Source organism: Augochlora pura, chromosome 10 (genome assembly GCF_028453695.1).
Source record: "Augochlora pura isolate Apur16 chromosome 10, APUR_v2.2.1, whole genome shotgun sequence".
Classification (NCBI taxonomy): domain Eukaryota; kingdom Metazoa; phylum Arthropoda; class Insecta; order Hymenoptera; family Halictidae; genus Augochlora; species Augochlora pura.
Window position 1 is genome coordinate 7,696,026 of NC_135781.1, and position 20,177 is coordinate 7,716,202.

The window sequence follows — 20,177 nt, forward strand, 5'->3', positions numbered from 1 at the left end:
ACGATGCCGTTATACGGAAATTGTCTGTACCTCTAAATATAATTAATTGATTCTAAAGATTTATATGTATTCTTCTAATACAATTTTAAAATTGGAATTAAATAAACATTTATTAATTTTCTTAGCAGAAGCAATACGTTAAGAATCTGATAAAAATTTCATTCAATCTCATGCACATTTTGATCTTATTATGATGTGCGTGTTTAATGCTTATCAACGACTTCGCATCACTTGCATTGCTTCCGCTTATGATTGGACTAATTAATTACTAATGAAAATTTTTATGTGTGACCAAATTCTATTAAAATAATATACAAAATTTTAATTATTTACAAGGAGTGTCTCATCTTAATACATCTAAAAGAAAAATACTGTCAGTTTTAATTTCATCATGAAAATCTGCAGTTGTATATAATCAAAATATGCTGATATCATTAAAATAGATAGTTGATAAAAATTATATTTGTTATATTTAAAAGTAGTATGCCGATAGTACGTTAGTTAAAAAACACTATGTTTTTAAGTAATATGTAAATTCTTGTAATATGATTTCAAAAATATATTATAAAAATTACTAATTATAGTTCAAAAGTATAAAATTTATTTTCGCAGACTTCCCAGGTCTAAAACATGTTAAGTTCAGATAAATGTGAATACAATTTTTCTCTGTAATATTCTATAGTATTTGTGGGAAACACTTTTTTGGAGTAGTTAAAATGAAACACCTAATATAAAATATGTAATACTTATAATTACTACATTTATTAACCTAATAATATATTTACATTAATTTCATAGACAAGTGGTTTAACTAATAACCAATTATATGTATAGTTTATTTGTAAAATTATTATATATATATATGTATTAAATTATTAATTATTATATTAAATATTTATATAATAATATTATATATATATATTTATAAAACTCTTTATTCGTAAAATTAAAACGATTATAATTATGTGAATATAATTTTTATGTTGTTTTGTTCATGCACACTAGGTATCCCTTTGAAGATAAAATGCCACGGCACTTTACATGAATTTGATATCTGGAAACCCAGTGTATCTTGGCATCACCATTAAATATTTTGTCTAATTCTTTATCAGGAAGAATTTCTATAAATAAAACAAAATATGTACAGTGCATATTTACAAAATTTTGTTCCCAAATAAAAAGAACTTACGGCCAGGGTCGTTATGTGTTAATAATTGTACATCATTCTCCTTTGTAAATGCTTGTAAAACTGGTGGTACAACACAGCATGTAGCTAAAGTAACTTGTACAATGTTAGGCTTTACCTGTGTGAATGGAAATGCAATATAAGATCCATGTATTAAATATTGCATAAGTAGTTAGTAAAAATGTAGTAATTGCCAGAATCTTACTTTTGCCCATTGAAATAAGTCAATAAATACATCTGTACTAACATCACTTAAACCAACACTCGATAATTTACCAAGTTCAACATATTCCTCTACTCCAGTCCATAACTGTTTCAAAGATGATAACAAATCTTCAGAAGTTTCTATGACTGAATAAGCAATTACTAAAGACTCAATTGCATTTGTATTCAAGTAATTGCAAACTATAAAATAAGACATTCGAAAATAAATAATATAAACCAAATGAAACTGTTATCTGCAATGATGAATTCAAAATTTTATACCTGCATCTATAGCTTCTTTCAATAAATTGACGTTGGGTGAAGACATAAAAACTTTCACAGTGATTTTAATTTCTTCTCTGTTAATATCTTGCAAAGCATTATCTTTTTTTCCTTTAATCTAAAAACACATCAATTTTTCAGAGGTATGTATAGCAATATATTCATTTCAAATTACAATGGCAAAATATTTATACGTACAATCACTGGATTTTCTCCACTACTTTCACTATCTTGAAGAACAATTTTTAATGTTTCAATCAACTGTAAAAATATTTTGTAAATGTCATAGTGACAGTACCTTTAAAGATTAGAGTAGACATAACCTCCAGAATTATTAATTTTAATTTTATTTTAAAGAAATTTTTATAGACTTACTTCGTCTGTAGGATTCTGGCTCGTTTTTGTTTTAGGTTCATTCAAGGAAAGTATATTTCCCGTATATATTAACACATTCTTTGACAACATGCTGTTGCATACAATTTCAAAAGTAATAACGAAACGTGTATCAGATGATACCTAAGCGAACTTATAACGGAAACTGCTATAAAACTTTCATAGATTGCGTTCAGTTGAGTCTAATTAAGTCTAATCACGAATGACTCATCTAACATTGTGACTAGACAATTTCTGCCTGAAGATAACGTCATGATATCTAACTTAAAATTTTTCTGTAATAAGCATCCATGTTATCAAGGTTTTAGTATTCTTGATTTTTATTTTAATTCAGAATTTAGTAAAAAAAAAATCTGTGTCGAACTCTGCAATTGATATGTGAGTGGAAAAATAAGAGTAATTACAAAAATATGTCGTTATTAAAAAATCGTGAACACATTAATTTTTATAAACGAAATTAGATTATTTATTTGCATTAGTGTCGTAGAAGTTTGTGAAATAAAATCTAAACGTTAGGGTAACATTTTTTTCTCTTATTTGAATGACCACTACTGTATTCAATAACTATTCATAAATAATTCATAAGCAATAAGTACAATATTTCTTTTTTATCAATCTATAAATTTTGCTATGTGTTACTATTTCATTAAACAAGGATACGAGAAGTTTTATATCATTTATCGTAGCGACATATTTTAAAAAGTAACGTTACCGTTATCTTTCAGACCAGACGCAATCTCCATCGAGGTTTTATGACCAGGAGTTGATTTTAAATTTAACTTACGAGTGTTATAGAATATTCTTTAAAGTAGCAAACTCTTGTTAACATATTTTCGTATGATCTTTCCAAATTTGTAAATTTTCAAGTATTATTTACAGAAATCATTGCCGGTACGATATAGACATAATATCTCCATCACGTTTTATTAACCAATAGTAGGAGAGAATACGAAGTGCCGCAAGAGTTTGGAGAACATAATGTCTTTTTTAGAAATATACTAACGAATAATACGTGCAATGCAATCATTAATTTCCGAGTAATTCTTTTACAAGTATGAAAATTCAAACGCAGAGTACACTTATGAAGGTGGTATATATAAATATATGTACTTGCATCGATAACTTGTATCTTCTCCAAATTGAATAGAATGCTATTATAATATTGAAAATGTAATATTATAGAAAAATGTACTTAAAAAATATACGCAATTTCTTGAACTTTTATATTTATTATTATACGTACATATTATATTTTCTTGTTAGCGTCGCATGATACGTGGGGCATAGAAAGACATTATTAAGTAGTAGACACTATTCTGCACCGGCTATCGATTCGATGATGTTCCATGACCATAAACAAAAAAACGCTGCAATTGGATGGACATCGCGTAGAGGGGTTAGATGTGAAATATCAACAAGAGGGGAAACATAAAATAATAACAGGAGAATACTGCAGATATTGAGGAAATAATTTTACATATTGCGTATTAATACACTTCTAGATAAAATTTGCTTCTAAACGCCTTCGTGTGTCTCCCAAATTACGTAACACAATTTACGGATGCGTACATACTCAAAACTGAACGATGGAGTTTCACCTCAATAAGTAATATATTTCATGACTCTGATCTCTCCATAATCTATCTATAAAATACATGCACTGTGGTGGGAACTGTGACGTGCAAAAAGTAACTTGAATCCTGTTTATCTTTGATAGCTCGGCACTTCACATTTAAAGTACGCGTCGTAAAGAGGTACTAGATTTCTGAAAATACAAAATAAAATGCCTTTCGATATAGTTGCATACTCATATGCAGCTGCGGTAGCGGGAGGTGGCATACTGGGCTATGTAAAGTCATGTAAGTTAAATATTTTGAACATATTCATTTTTTTAGCCGATATACAAATAAGTTTAACCTGCATAACTTTAATGTTACTATTTCTACCTACGAGTTTATCTATTTTAAAAACTCCACATTACAATATGCAATTAGAGGTATCATCCTTTAACTGTTAAAACTTAACATTAATAGGCTGTGGTATAATTGACCATGACTTTTAAAACACCAATAAAAGCAAAGAAAAAATAATAATTTACTTTTTCAGAGAAAAATCTAACTTAACTTTATTTTCTAAAGCTTCCATTCCATCTCTTGGTGCTGGACTTCTTTTTGGATCCATTTTGGGTTATGGAGCTTATCAGACTTCGGCAGACCCTACCAATGTAGGAGTGCTCTTAGGAGCTAGTACAACTCTTGGTGGAATTATGGGATATCGATTTTACAATACTGGTAAAATAATGCCAGCAGGAGTAATCACCTTGCTCAGGTATTGTTTTTATTAACATCATTTTTCTATGTTAATAATCACTGTTGTATTAATAAATTTCATTTCTTTTCAGTGCTGCAATGATTATAAGAACTATGACAAGATACTTCACAACACCTCCTATGAAAACACAATAAGTGTAATTGAATTTAATAATTTTTTAGCATTAAAACTTATCTATAATATCTGAATTGGTTGTAAGCCGCAGATAACAATGTATGATTGGAGTGATCATTGGTATTGATTAAAAAATTCTTAATTATTTATGCTGATTCGTAGAAACATTGTTATGTAATAAATTCACATTGTTATTTAAATTTCGCAAAAATTGGTTATGAATGAATTTATGATATACATATTGTTAACAAAGTACATATTGGGTATTTAAAATATTGTATTCAAATGTAATAAGACAATTTTATCAGCTGTAAAATATTAAAATAATAGGTGTTACAAAAATTGTATAATGTTTTATAATTTGGATGTATATATGTATTTGTAATAGTGCTTTTGAATATTTTTTAAACAGTTAATAAAATTGAGAATGCATAATAGATTCGTTGTATTGTTCACGTATTATTTTACAAAAATATAATTAATGTGTCTTAAAAATCTTAAGCTCACAAAAGCTTTTTTATCGTATGACGTTAATCCAGTAAAGATATTGCAGTGAAGACTAATTGGCAGTTACACAGATATTGCGAATGGATTTTATTTTAACGTCGCAATAAAATATTTGCTGTGAATTCTTTGAATACTCTGAATTTATAAAATAGCGTTGATGATAAGAGAAAAGAAGATAAATATCTACGGTTTTCACGATAAATATGAAATCATGAGTAAACGAACCCGTAGAATTTTGTCTAATTCTATGGAAGCAGATACAATTATCAATGTCTGTATCTACAATACATACCCAAATTCCAAAGCTCACACTCTCGTTCTCTTCAGTGTACTTTTCACACGATAGTAATCACTAACTATTGAAATTATTAATTACAAGCAGAAATGATCTATATTAAATAATGACCGAGTATGAAACACGTACGCATATGTGTAGTTCAAATCCAAGTAATCGATTCTACGTGTAGCTTCGATTATCGATATTAAAATCTCGAAGTTCGAGATACTAATCGAACGTGTTTCATATTGGATGCATTTGCGAATCTTTCCCGGAGCTCTTGCTCGGTGGTGTGTTCGTGGGAGGAGGTCCAACGGGTTTCGCTAGATTTTAACGAACTTTTCGACACAAGAAACGACTAATTACCTTACTCGATCAGTGTATTGAGATTCGCTCGTAACATCTGGGTAGTTACGAACGAGCGAACGAATGTTTTTTCTCGACATTTTAAACGAAGAACTGGTTGCGGACGATTTCGACAGGCACTGGTCGCCATACGAACGAAGATTCAACCTTCATCGAAAGATTTGACTGATTTTTGAGATCCAGTCACCGAAAACTTCCATCATTCCGTCAATAACCGAGAGCCGACCCGCAGGGTGGCGATCATTTGATAAGGTATGTCTTAGAACTGCAGATTTGCCGTCGCCCTCCAGAACTTATGGCACACTGGTGTCGGTAGCGTACGTCTGTCACGTGAAAATTTTCTTTATCTCCGCCGGATCACGATGTACTTATTACAGATCGGATGTAGTCTCTCTGACGTAAAACAGTATTTAATATGTTAAGTAACTTTGAACCGATGAATCATAATTTTCACCATTTTCCTCAAGATAGGTTTCCACATAATGCGCAATCATCTCAATTTCTTTTTGCGATCTCTGCATTATCTTTGATAGTTTTTTTAATTCATTATACACTTTATCCGTTACACGCCCAACGCGTCGAGGTGAACAAATTTGGGCACGATATATGTTACCACTATGGTCACAACTTATTTACTATCTTTGGAACATGTCTCATGTTTGCTGGGAAGTTTGTATTTCAATTTTACGTTATCTTGAAGTAGCTGCTGTGTACCTAACTTAGTCTGATATTTCCTGTATAAACCAGTAAAATCATAATGAATGACAAAGGTTTCATTCGAATTTTAATTTTAGATTTCAGATTGCATGTTGATGAGCAAGGAATTGGTAATATGACTGCTAATATATTAAGAATATTTAATTTCTTCTAAAGTCCTTTTACAAATAATAATTAAAGCAGCAACACATGTGTAGTTGTATAACATTGCTACCATATTGAAATGGCTTACACATATATATTGACATAAATGAAATATATTATCATCAATTTCAATATAATAGATTTTGTTTATCTTACTTATCATATTTTTCTCTATTAACAGTCGAATTGTTATATTATCATCATAGAAATACTGAATAAAATTATATATATAAAAATGGTGCATCTATTATATGTATACACATTTTATGTATTTATTTTATATATTTATATAATTATTTTTATAATGATGTCTAACATTGTACATGATTCACCCAAAGACATTACTGTACGTTGTTTCTGTTTTCTATTTATAATATTTTATAATTTTACCTCATTACTACAATTTCTTTCCCAATGTAACTTTAGTTAAATATCAAGTACAATTTAGATACTATATTTATAATATGAGGGCTTATGTATACCAATACACACTCGTGTTTTAGGATTCATTCAAACGTTATCTATAACCAGTTAAATGCTTTTGACGAATGATTATAATCAGAAAATTCCAGCCAGTACAGATTAAACATGGCATTTCCATGCCCCCAATGAAGACTTGATCTTAGAGTGGCGTGTGCATTTCCCCTCCCTGTCCATTTGGATCTGTGTGAGGAACATGAATCTCTTGGCCGTCAGATAAGCTTTGTTCCATGAAGTAGACTTGGTACCACGCAAAGCCTGCCTGATAGCACTTATCTTTCTCGTATAAATAGTGGCCCAAATAAATGCTTGAAATTCAGTATTGTCTTGTACTCCGGACAGACTACATCTGCTCTTCATTAAGCAACGATTCAAGTTGTAAACCAGTGTAACAACTTCGTAATTTATTCTTTCTGTCTTGCATTATTGTTTCATTCAAGTTAGTGTGAAGATAGAGTTGTCTTACAAAAGATTTAACATTCTCAGTTTCACTATTATACTTTATTTGTGAAATTGTTCATAAAAGTTACGAGAATTACTTTTCAAAATCAGGTAGGTGTAAAAATATATTCCACGGAGTAAAGTGTGCAATTGATTTTGAGCATATAGGTTTATAAATGCTTCATGTATCTAACTTGTCTAAAAAGAGTATAGTCTGTTTCTAGACAAATAAGAAATACATGTCATTAAATCTGATAATGTATGATGAGATAAAATTAATTCAGAAATGTACAAAATCTTTTATATTTGTCATTAAAAATGTCAATGTATAGCAAAATAATTACATACATGTACATGAAGTTAATTTATAATCTAAATTCTTTGTTACAGGGTTCTATCTGCGATAGGCTGGTAGGCCAGTCTATTGGTGGGTGTGTGAATACCTGTGGCAACTGGAAGTTGGCCCTGAACGCAGAGCCCCCGTGGCTTTGCTAGCACCCCCATAGTGATCTTGTCTTAACCCGCCTCCCCACGACTCACACGATTCTCGTTGACAGCTGCCTCGTATGTAGTTATGATTATTAATCATAAAATTAAAATAATCAACTAATTTTAATATTATTCTATTAATATAAAAAGTATAATTGAATAATTCTGTTCAATTTAGTTTGCTGCCTAGTGCCTACAGAGTATCTCTTAGAAATTCAAAACAATCAAGATGAAGGTGACAAATCAGGACGAACGCATCCATGTTATGGACAGTGCGTCAAATGTTATGAGCGTCGTCAAAGATATTGCATTGAGTGGATTGCAAGAAGAAGCTTTTTATGTATTTGACATTGGAGATGTTGTTCAAAAACACCAAATTTGGAAAGAAAAACTACCACGTGTTAAACCATACTATGGTAATGTGATTGTACAACGTTATAGATAAAATGTATACTATTACATGCTATCGTAAATTATAAATTAATTGAATTTTTTTATAAATTTTAGCTGTGAAGTGCAATGATAACATAGTCGTACTTGAGGTACTAGCTGCTCTTGGTATTGGTTTTGATTGTGCATCAAAAGTAAGTGTAACAGAATCCTGACTATTAAAGTTAATGATTATTCGCAATCAGAAATTAAACATGGATTTTTTTATTATTTTTAATTCTAGGCGGAGATTAATAAGGTATTAAGTGCTGGAGTTGATGCGTCAAAAATCATATTTGCCAATCCAGCTAAGCCTGCATCACATATTCGTCATGCTGCTGCAGTTGGAGTGGATACAATGACAGTGGACAATGAAAGCGAGTTACATAAAATCAAAAAGCTTCATCCCGATGCTAAGGTAATGGAAGAGTATTTTCCACATTTATAAGTGATCTTACACAAATCTTTGATCCATAAATTTATATAAGGTATCATTCATTAATTTCAGATCATTATTAGAATTCGTTGCGATGCAGAACATGCTCAATGTATATTGGGCATGAAATTTGGTTCTGATCCTATATATGACGCTCCTAATCTTTTGCGTCTTGCACGTATGCTAGGACTTAATGTTATTGGTATCAGTTTCCACGTTGGTTCTGGTTGTCAAGACCCACCAGTATTCCATCGAGCTATACGACATTGCAAAACATTGTTCGACTTGGCGACAGATATTGGTTTTAAACCATACATATTAGATATTGGTGGTGGCTATCCAGGAAATAAAGGCACCAGTATCGATAAAATTGCTGACGTCATTAACAAAGCACTTGACGAATTTTTCGACAGTAAGCAACTAATATAGTCATTCATAATATTCATTACTTATTATTTTCAGTATTTTTTAATAAATGATTATTTTCAGCTGATGCTGTTCATGTAGTTGCTGAACCTGGCCGATTTTATGTTGCATCTGCATTTACACTTGCTACAAGTATTCATAGCAAACGTGTAGTGCGTGGCAACGAAAATTCACCAAACGCAGTCACACACAACATGTATTATATCAATGATGGCGTTTATGGCTCCTTCAATTGCTTACTTTATGATCACCAGAATGTTGCTGCAATGCCTTTAAAGGTAGCTAGAAAAATTTATAAATATCAAATTATTTATCATGCAATATTAAACTTGTGGAAAGATTCATTTTTAATAACGGTCTTATTGCTCCTAACAGAAGGGTTACGGTAAGAAGATTTCCTCAAGTATTTGGGGACCTACATGCGACGGTCTGGATCGAGTCGCAGAAAATATTTTAATGTGTGAAATGGATCTTGGTGATTGGATAATTTTTGAAAATATGGGAGCATACACATTACCTGCCGCTTCCCAATTCAATGGATTTCCTACACCAAAAGTTCATATTGTTGCTGAAGAAAACACTTGGTAAGACATTGCATAATTCTTTTAATTTCTCATATACACATTGTTATCAATGTATCTTAATTACATTATTTTTAATTATTTGTGCTATGTGTTTTACAGGCTTCTTTTAAAAGATGCTTTACCGTTGACCGAAGATCATTTTGTTATTGGAAATACACCGGCTAATTTACGACTCGGTCTGGATATTGGTGGAACTGATATTAATGCATGGCGTAATTCAAACGGTGAACTGACATCGGCTGACATTTTGGTTGATGATACTAATAGACCATTCATCTATGACTATGTCGAAGTTGATCCACTGAATTAACTATAGCGAATAGTGCGAATCATTGTAAACGTGCTTAGCATTTTTACAAAGGTTCTATCGTTTCATTTTAAAGATACGATAATAACATTGCTTCAGATTAATTTCGTTTTGAGATTGGTACATTTACAACTGCCTATTTTATATTGTTCTTTTACTTTTAAGCTTCCATTTCTGCGTGAAGCTTTAGTACATGTGAACACTACTAACAATTGGTACCATTGCCGAGGAAAGGAAATGTCTCTGTTTCTCATTCCTTGTTAAATATTATGAACGTGCAAATTATTTCTATGTCCAGTACATATTGTAAACATATATCTCTTAATTTCCAATAGCAGGAAAATAGAGCGTATAAATTATAGTAATGCACAAGTAAATCAGGTTTTCCGATTACTGTTGAAAACTTCTAGTAAAGATATTGTAGATGTTATACTGCTGGAGTATTTCTATAAGAGCTATCATCTCTTCCTAGGAACGTAGTTTATTACAAGTTCCTTATAAGCTTTTACAATGATTAGTGAAATGTTTACTAAAGATTTTCATAAATATTTACGATTTGCACGTTTAACATAAATATCATTGCAGATTTTGTTTACATATACCATATTAGTATGAGTTAGAGGACAATATAGCTACAAAAAATAATTATTGCAATGTTTACGAGTGTTTTTATGAACGATTTGACGTCCATGCTTATGGTAACACAATCTCTTGCAATTTTCTAATGCATATTTAAATGCAAGTACTACTCACATGATTTATCTGAAATATATAGCACAGATAGTGATTTTGTGAAAGGGCTTAAATGTTAAATCATTTATATATAAACTATTCAAATGATTATTGTAATTTAAAACGTGGTTAAAAAAGGAAAAGAATTTTAAAAAGACAAAAGAAAAATATAACTAGTAATAATGAAGGTGACGTACACGTCCAGCTTCTGGTAAAAAGTAATACAAAATACTTTTTTCGAATTTTTTTGATTTCAAATATCAATACAACAGGCGAACTCTGTAGGATTGCTAGGAACTTTAGGGCATTGAGGCAGCTGTCACAGAAAGGAAAGATAATTAGTTTCTTAATTAATTATTACTCTTATGGTATTATATGTCAATTATGATTATTGTTAATTATTATTAACGTTTGAATACATGTAATGAAATATATAAAATCTATACAATTTTTTTTCATCTTCAATTATTTTCTCTGTTTATTGGAATCTACGTAATATATTAGGTATCACTTCATAATTATACCTAAGTGATTTCTAATTTAAAACTAGTCATGTGATTTTAAGATATAGAATAAAGATGATAGTGTGTAATAACGTTAAAAAGAAGAAAGAAGATTCATTGATCTAAAAATTCCGAGACATAAAACTTATCACGAAACGTATTGAAATTTTAAGTTTCGAGTTGTGCGTAAATACGTTATCAAGTTACGCATCACGTATAAGATATAACATGATTAACAATTCCAAATTGAAGAGCGTTGTTATCAAAGTAAATACAGAAGTTTTCACATGTGTCTCTCACGAGTATCGACACGTGTACTGTTCAATTCATGTTCATAAAATTTCCTTGCTATACATAGTTGAAAAATCTTAAACAGTACATCGTTGTGATACTTGATCTTTCCCTCAATTATTTTATACATATGTAGACTGTAAATTATTACAACACCGGCGCTTCATAGAAACTGTAATTCTTATCTAAAGATGTTAAGGTTTTAGGAAATGATTTATTGTTTGACAAACATAACACAATTTTTTTCTAATGTGGCTTTGGAACTCCCAGTTGATCCCGAGTAAGAGCGTAATTATTAAAATGAAAGTATCAGGATTCGCATGACTATAAATACAGGGCGATTGAGAGAGCAATAACTACAGAGTAGAACAAAGTTAGCATCATCATTATCGATCTTTCGGATAGCTTTTCTACGTATGCGGAAGCATCGAATTAAAAAAAATTTAAAAGATCAATTCTCATAAAGAATTTTTCTTTCTAAACGTAAATCTTGAAGTAGAATTGCTCTGTCACTCTCGGTTTTTAGAAACATGAATTTTTCTAAAGACACGATGTTTTCTACAAAGAGATTAATTGTATGGAAATTGAACCCGCTAGAAAGTTTAAACTAGTCTTAAAAGATAAGAAAAAATTTTCTCAATATATGTGTACTTAGTTATATAAATTTTGTGATTTTGAATGGCTGTGATCTATATGTTATATTTACCCTCACCTGAAGAGTTTAATTATATAGCGAATAATTTTTCATTTGCAGGTGCACAGACGTAAGTTCGAGTCCAATGACGTAAATATAATTATTTCATAAAGTATGATAAATAAATTATATCATATTGAATAAAACAGACGTTTTATATGATAAAATTTCATGTTTCATTTGTATATGACGAAAATTTTGACAAGAAATCGTGATAAGGAAAGAAATCGCTTGAACATTTTGTTACGATCATCGATAATTTTGCTATTGCTCTAGAGCGACTCCTTGAATTTTCATTTTTAGTGTTGCAAACTTGCGTAGTTTATTAAGTGATTGTTCTAATAATGGGTGCCATTCCTGCACAACTCCAGGCCGCAGCTCGTTCTGCTAGCGAGGATTAACACGATTGGTTGGAGATTCACTGGTGAGACAATGCTGTCCTCACAATCAAAGAAAAAGAGGAACAACAACGAAAGAACAAGAGAGCATGAAATCAGTACAACTACATGTGGAACATGACGAGCAATATAGCTTGTCTCACTGTATCGTGCTGGCGGTTTTATTCTTTTCGCGTATCCATTTGGTTAGCACGCCATCAGAAGCACGCGGCGCGAAATGCGATTTTTAAAGAAGCTTCAAATAATAAAATCTGTTACTTCGTAGGATTCTCGGAAGCGCATTTGCGAAGGTTATTTTTGCGTCTATTTACTATTTAAACAATCCATTCCACCTCAACTCTACTTCACAGCCATTAGCTCAATGTAATTATCGATTTCGAATTAGTTATAGAACGATCGAAATTTCTATCGATCTAAAACTAATTGAAAGATATATAGGAATGGATATAAAATTTAAAATATTGTGAATTATTTTTCGCAGAGGTCTTAAATTTTGAATTTTGCTCATATTATTGCTCAACTGTTCATAAAATTAATTATTTTATATGGTGTCTCTTGTAAGTACACGTTTCATAAATACTATTTCCAGAATTTAATTCGGCCGTACAAGCTTATTGCTTCCAAATAATGTGCAACATTCGTGAAGTGAGGTATACGGTATATTTGCTTTTTGCTAAGATATCCATTCTTTGTGACCTATCGGTAATGCCGATTTGGACACAAAATATTAAAGGGACTCTAGAGTGTGATAAAACAAGATAGAAGAGAGTAATTTACTCATACCTCTGGTCAGGTTTATCTTAACATGTTGTGATTTATCTAAATCTTTTGTGTCTTATCAGTTTGATAATGCTACAGGAATCTACGTTTTCGGTAGCTAACAAAATGACGGACGAATGCAAATATTTCCAGTGTGCGTCGCGAGTGTTACCTTTCGGACTCGAATGGGGGTTGGTTGTATCTTTATAATTCTAAAGTTTTCCATAAGACTAGAATGAAGTACGTTAAGTATCTACAGCAAATATCCAATGTATTACCTTCCTCTATATAATTTTTTCAGAGTCTTACAATTTGCCGTATCTTTTAAAAAGAATAGAAAAATAATGTATTTAAATAAACTGGTTCCAAATGAGCTAGTAAAACTCGCAGAGAGAATGAAATGACAATTAGAAGAACTGAAATGGACGAACGTATCCCGAAGAATGTATACTGTGAATTGCTTCAACGAGAGAACTAACGGGCGGAATTCCGGGATTTTTATGCGAAACGCTAAATAATAAAATTAGTACGCTGTTAACAGTGCGCCGCGCACCGGCGGTTAAAGCTAATTTAATGATTTTCGTTATTGGCTCGCACACCGTAAAGCTATCGAGGCCCATCTGTTGCCCACGTAGATTTTAATATCGCTCCACTCATTTGCGCCGCCCGAATCGAACCGAATCGCGCTGCCCCATTCCCGACGCCATTTCAACGTTTTCAATTCCCTTCGATTATTTGTTTACAACTTCCCCGCTATTGGAAACGCTCCTTATCGGTATGCGGTGTGCTATACATTCCGCCAATCCATTGAATTTTCAAAAGTTTTCGAAATTTCCGTCCATCAATTTGATTACCAGAAATAATATCATTAAAATTGATTAACCTCTTGCAGCCGAAGCCGTTCTAATTTGAAAACCTAGAGATTCCATTCGATTCAGAATATTTCACACAAACAAAAGTGCAAGTTAGCGCATTTACTCACAGAACATTTTTAACACTTTTTATAGCAATTTATTAAAAACGAACGAATTTATTAATGTAAAACTTATTTCAAATTAGAATACGGTGGTTTTTACATCCACCGCAAAGTTTCCCGTTCGAGTATATATGATCAATCGTAGCTAGCATAAGTTGCAACTGAATTTCTCGAAGTGTAGTTCGTTTTAAAAATTTACAATTTTTCGAGTGGCGGAAGGTACAAATATTTTAGAAACAGCATAAGATCTGAGAACGGGACGCTGGAATCGAAAGATACAATCGACGTCGCTATTAAAAAGCGATGAGACCATTCTTCAGGAACGACAGTTACGTTGTTGTGTTCCATTTTCAGTAAGAACGTTTTGTCATATTTAGGAAGAAGTTGGTTGGCTGTAGATAAGTCTTGTCACAAGGTTGCGGAACAATTTCGCTGGTTATCATAAAGGTACAGTAAAACTTGCATTGCCTTTTCGTCATATTTTGTTAATTTTTCTTTCCTTGCCCTCATTTTCACAGCTTTCTACACCCAGCTAACAGCTACGTCAACATATACAACGCAGAGACGATTATTATCTTCTAGCATTAATAGAAATCACTAGTTCTATATTATTTTACTTTTAAGAAACAAGTACTAAAAATCAATGGCAGTTGCTTGCTGAAAGAAGACAAAACGATAAAAGAAATCGCATTTTTCTCGTTAGTTAAAACTAAATAGTTTACAAGAGTTTTAGAGTAAATAAATTCAGTATTTAATATTTTATCTCTTCACTTTAGCCATGAATACACAAAATTCGCTGGCTCTCTGTGCATGTAACAGGTGGTAACATTAAAAATTAAAGGGATCAAATATTCACGGTAATAAACGCTTGGCTAAAACCAATTCATTCGATTTCGACTGGATCGCGAGTCTTTATTCATTAATAGAACATGTTCTTCTAGCAAAATTGAACGTCAACTTAATAGTTTATGTCCTTCCAAAAAACGAAATTACATTTAAATCAATCGCAACAAGTTACAAATTCGTTTTACCATTCCCATTGTCATTCCTCACGAGTCGTGTTTCTAATAATGGTGTCTCTAAAATTAAACCGTTCGTTTCACGATAACCCAGCGAATATTTATCGTGTACAGAATACGTGTACCGAAACCGGCAACGTGAAAATTACAATAAAATTGCCGGCAAACTCGATATTCCTTTTCGCGTTGGAAAAATATTTACCGTGACGGTAAACTTCTCTCCACGGATCGGTTTTATAAAAATCGAATTTACATAAAAATCAATCGCAACGGATAAGCAGACTGGTCTCGCAAGCTTTTTGTTTCGCTTCGCTGTTCCGCGGTGGAGTGGGTGGGACGTCCGAGTGACACTGGTTCATTTATTAATAAACTGGAAAAAGAGGCGGATAAAGGAAAGCGCAGACGGCGGGGGGGATGGTCGGGGGTGGGTGAATGGTGGTCGTGCAATGCGGGATGAAAAGGAACGAAGTGGTAGGGCGGCGCGTGACGCGGGGTTTAAGGAAGCCGCCGAATATATACGCGCGCCGATCGTTCGCCGCCGCTTTAACAATTCGCGACGCGTCCGCGTTAACAGCGTTACGACAACAAGCTCGAGTTGTAGAAACTTATAACGAGAAAATAATGAACCCGGTTCACCAAGTCTGCTTGGAATGCGAGTCGGTGTACACCCAACCTCTCGCAAGTAGCTGTCCTGGCCTCTCTTACTCGTTTCACCGTTCTCCGCTTTAACCACCTTTTCGATTTTCTACCGCTTTCCCTCCGCCCTTATTCTAATTTTAGTCTCCGTTTCCATCGCACGGGTTCCAACCCACGACCCTTCCGGTCCCTCCCTCTTCGTCCCTTCCCCATTCGTTTCATATTTTCGTTTTACCGATCACCCACACCTGCTCGTTTCCCTGCTTCCTCACCGGGGCCCCATTTCTTCGTTTACCCTCCGTAACGTTCTCCTTCTCCTTCGATCTCCGGTGTTTTCATTGGGGAATATTTGGAGTTGTCGCGGATTCTCTGGATAAGAAGATAACTGTAGCAGAAGAGAAACACGGGACGCAATTTATCATCCATCTCAAACCAGCTCATTTCGCTGCTCTACCTCTTCAGGGCTCTATCTTCGTTTGCCTTCTCTCAGTCTTTTGCCCGCTCTCCTCTTTTCCCTTTTCTATTCCCGATGTTTTCGCTAGGGAATATTTGAATTTATTGTGGATTCGCCGGATAAAACACCGGACCACAGTTCCTAGTTCTATCTCACAATCTGTTCATCTCGCGGCTTTCTCTTCGGTGTTCTTTCCCCGCGTTTGCCTTTTCCTCAACTTTTCCCCTACAATTTCTTTCTCCTCCGATTCTCGATGTTTACACAAAGGATATTTCGATTTGACATGGATTCTCCGGATAACCAAAGTATAAGAAAACACACGGAACAAAATCCATCGGATTTCTCAAACCTGCTCATTTCGCTGCTCCGTTTTCAAGTCACTTTTCTTCGTTTACGCTTCCTTCAGCTCTTATTCTAAGTTCTCCTTTCCTTCCGATTTTCGACGGTTTAATGCGGAGTACTTGAATTTATCGTTCGTTCACCGGATAAAAGATAATCGATCTGGAAGACGAAACACGGGATACATCGCCTTCCTTACACTTGTTCGGGCCTCTTTTTCTTCGTTTACACTCTCTTCATCTCCCCGGCCATGTTCTATTATTCTTTCGAGCTCCGACGTTTCCTTTGTGGAATACTTGATTTCACCGTTGATTCTCTAGCTAAAACGATAACCGAAGTAGAAGGAATAACATAGGACACAATCCATTGTCTTGCTCGACTCCCAGCTCGCTCCTCGGTTCCCTTTTTCTCGTTTGTACGCAATTCATCTTTGCCTTCGCGCTCCTCCTTTTCTTCCCAATCGACGATGTTTTCACTAAGGAACGTTTGGATTTATCGTTATAGAACGATATCCAGGCTTGGTGGAAAGAACACGAGACACGCTTCGTCTTACTCGCGCCGGCTCGCCTCGCCTCGGCGTTCCCACTTCGGGACCGTTTTCCAGGCTCGTCCCTCTCGCGTGTCGCCTTACCCTCGTCCTCGTTTTCTGCTTTGATCCTCGGTGTTTTCGCTGGGGAATATTTGAATTTGTCGTGGATTCTTCGGATGAAACGGTAGCCGAAGTAGAAGAAGGAACAGAGGGCACACTATGCGGCGAACTCGAGAACGGCGGTTGTATTGAACGGGAGGACGAATTCAGGGTGGAATTTCGTCGTGGAATCTGCACCGGCGAACGAAGCGAAGACAGAAAAGACTGATGTCCTGTATCCTGTCCCCGAACGTTCTCCCCGAGCGATCGGAGAAGGGCGACGTCGAAAAAAGGGATAGCAAGGAGAGGCAGGATGCCGTTGGTATCCGGAATGGATTACGGAATCGGATGGAATAGCGGGGCCCCGGGATAGTTCTCCTTCTCTATTCTAGCGCGACACCTCATCATTCCGCCACGTTCGCCGAAGGTATCCGTCGGCGTACAACGTGTTTCGATCTTTCCTTGAGGCGTGTACGGTGATTTAAGTCACTGTTTACGTTTCCGTGTCGTTCCGTTTCCTTCGGTCTCCTACCGGTCCTCTCTCACATGGGAATTCCTATATCTCGCGCGTGTAAATCCATTTCAGTATTAGATCGAGCATCCGGCGCGTTTACCCAAACAGGATCAGATTATCGCAAACGAAAGAAAAATGATTCCGTCAAACCCCTTATCCTTCTCCGCCTATCCCGACTTTTTTTTCACTGCGTCATTTGTTCGATGGCGATTTTCTTACTACCAACGATGATATGGCGAAGGTTTCTAATTAAATATTTTATTATTAATAGAAGTATTAAATATAAGGTCAATAGTATGATCTTGACCCGACTTCATGGATAAATGATTAAGCTCGAAGTTCGGTCGAATTATTACTTTTTATGAATCGTTAATGATATAATAGTTGATGCGGCATAAATCCTATGAATAAAAAGAGAAAAATCACAGGATTGGATTTATTTAAACTTCGTATGATTCCTATCGTAACCTATGCTCGAATAAAGAAATTCATCTAAAAATGTCTCATAGAAATAGAGAGCATTGTTTCTAACATGTTTTTTAGCATAATAGCGTTTTGTAAATCATAGGAGCTGAGAAGAAAAGAAGAAACTTCAGGAATGCCAAAGTGTTATCTCTCGAAGAGACATAACCAAAGTTTAGAGGGTGCTGAAACGTGTGATGGTGTTCGAGATCGTTGAAGATCTTTTGTGCATTCGGAAGATATTGCGTAGAATCGAGCATCTACATTCTTCTTTGCTTGTAAGACAGAAGCTTTATAAATGTTTTTAAAATTGTATTATGACTTCCTTCGAATTGCGTGGATCATCGTTATATTTAAGAGAGTTTTATTCACTTGTCGTACCATTTGTTTTACAGTTAGAATGATGACGGGGTTAGAATGTTCACTGGAGAACATAATAGTCTATAATTTCTAGAACTGGGGCGAATATTAAGAAATTGCGTTCCATCGTTCGATTTCTGGGCATTGATAATCAGAGGTCGGTGAGAATGCTTCGATCTAAAATTCAAGATACCGGCAATTGTACGTGCAAATGCACATACTCTTATCCGTAGTGCGATCCGTGTTTCACGGATTCCGTGTGTTGTCGCGAAGGGGAAGAAGAAAAGCCCGGTGTTAACTGTGAAACGGGAGATCAGATATGTCCCGGTGTACGCGAGCGCCTGGAATGCTTGCCATTGGATTAGCATACTATCATTTAAACAGACATTCCGGATGCGTCATCCGACCGTCATTAGTAGCGCTCATTGAAGGTCCATTGAAAGCTGGATTCAGTCCTACAGACTAATTACAGTCCGGCGTATACCGTATCGAAAGCAGTCACCGACCTATAAAAGGCTTTCGAAACACGTACTATCTCGTGGCATCTATGTATGCGTCTGGCATTGTGCTCATTAATGAAACCGAACATTCTACTTTACGCTGTTCCGTAATTTCATTCTTGTAATGTCGTCGTCAATTCTGTTCCTTTTTAATTCGTCCGTCCCCTCGCCCACCCACAATCTCCGAATATTCGTTCCTAAAACGCTATGTAAAATCGCCCTTATTTTACCCACTCGACTTTTTTAATTACAGCACATTATCAATATGCGGCTGACGCAAATTACCTATTTTTATAGGTCTTTGCTACTTTTTTTTATTTTACTGAGCATTGCAAACGTTAACAGTGTTGAAAAAGTAATTGATGTTATTTAGTCATAGAAGATACTTTAATTTTATGAAATTTTCGAGGATGTGGACGTGATGATTAAAGCGTTAACGAAATAGTACAGGTGCAAATCATCAGGCACCATTTTCTTCCTTAAATATCGTTTCTGAAGAATGTAACCTTATGTTAAAAAATATCAAGTGTGGAACAGATGCTTAATCATGATAGGGTATAATATTTTCACAGTACACAATTTGGATATATTTTTTTTCGTTTTGATTTTTCACCTCATTGACATGATTATATAAAGTATTTTTAAAAAGTATTTCTCTTATTTGTCTATTTCTTTATTTCGCGTTAATCCGGCAAAGAATATTTTAAATTGAATGATTCCTAACCTAACCTGTAAGCAAGCAAAATTATGACAAAATTGTTTGATGTTTGTAAGACGACCCGCTGATCTTGATCCCATA

General features: G+C 34.1%; 3 protein-coding genes across 5 annotated transcripts; 2 read left to right on the forward strand and 1 right to left on the reverse strand.

Moving 5' to 3' along the window:
* Positions 1-917: 917 nt before the first annotated feature.
* Gclm (Glutamate-cysteine ligase modifier subunit) lies at positions 918-2,332 on the reverse strand. 2 transcript variants are annotated; one of them, XM_078191758.1, is made up of 6 exons: positions 2,048-2,332; positions 1,871-1,970; positions 1,673-1,790; positions 1,392-1,591; positions 1,190-1,304; positions 918-1,121 (listed from the first exon to the last, which is right to left on the reverse strand). In XM_078191758.1, the coding sequence occupies exons 1-6, from the start codon at positions 2,086-2,088 to the stop codon at positions 979-981; spliced, it is 717 nt and encodes a 238-aa protein (XP_078047884.1). In that variant the 5' UTR covers positions 2,089-2,332; the 3' UTR covers positions 918-978. The 2 variants fall into 2 exon arrangements, with proteins under 2 accessions (XP_078047884.1, XP_078047883.1); XM_078191757.1 differs by having other exon boundaries at positions 1,871-1,933; positions 2,048-2,327.
* A 1,383-nt stretch (positions 2,333-3,715) lies between these two features.
* Positions 3,716-4,949, forward strand: LOC144475657 (transmembrane protein 14C). Its single transcript, XM_078191759.1, has 3 exons — positions 3,716-3,924; positions 4,204-4,393; positions 4,467-4,949. Exons 1-3 carry the CDS (start codon positions 3,849-3,851, stop codon positions 4,528-4,530), a joined length of 330 nt encoding a protein of 109 aa, XP_078047885.1. The 5' UTR covers positions 3,716-3,848; the 3' UTR covers positions 4,531-4,949.
* A 603-nt stretch (positions 4,950-5,552) lies between these two features.
* On the forward strand, positions 5,553-12,318 carry LOC144475655 (ornithine decarboxylase 1). 2 transcript variants are annotated; one of them, XM_078191755.1, is made up of 9 exons: positions 5,553-5,912; positions 7,833-8,006; positions 8,110-8,347; positions 8,439-8,515; positions 8,605-8,778; positions 8,869-9,208; positions 9,286-9,500; positions 9,598-9,806; positions 9,906-12,318. In XM_078191755.1, exons 3-9 carry the CDS (start codon positions 8,161-8,163, stop codon positions 10,114-10,116), a joined length of 1,413 nt encoding a protein of 470 aa, XP_078047881.1. In that variant the 5' UTR covers positions 5,553-5,912; positions 7,833-8,006; positions 8,110-8,160; the 3' UTR covers positions 10,117-12,318. The 2 variants fall into 2 exon arrangements, with proteins under 2 accessions (XP_078047881.1, XP_078047882.1); XM_078191756.1 differs by lacking the exon at positions 5,553-5,912 and adding an exon at positions 7,328-7,553.
* The last annotated feature ends 7,859 nt before the right edge of the window (positions 12,319-20,177 follow it).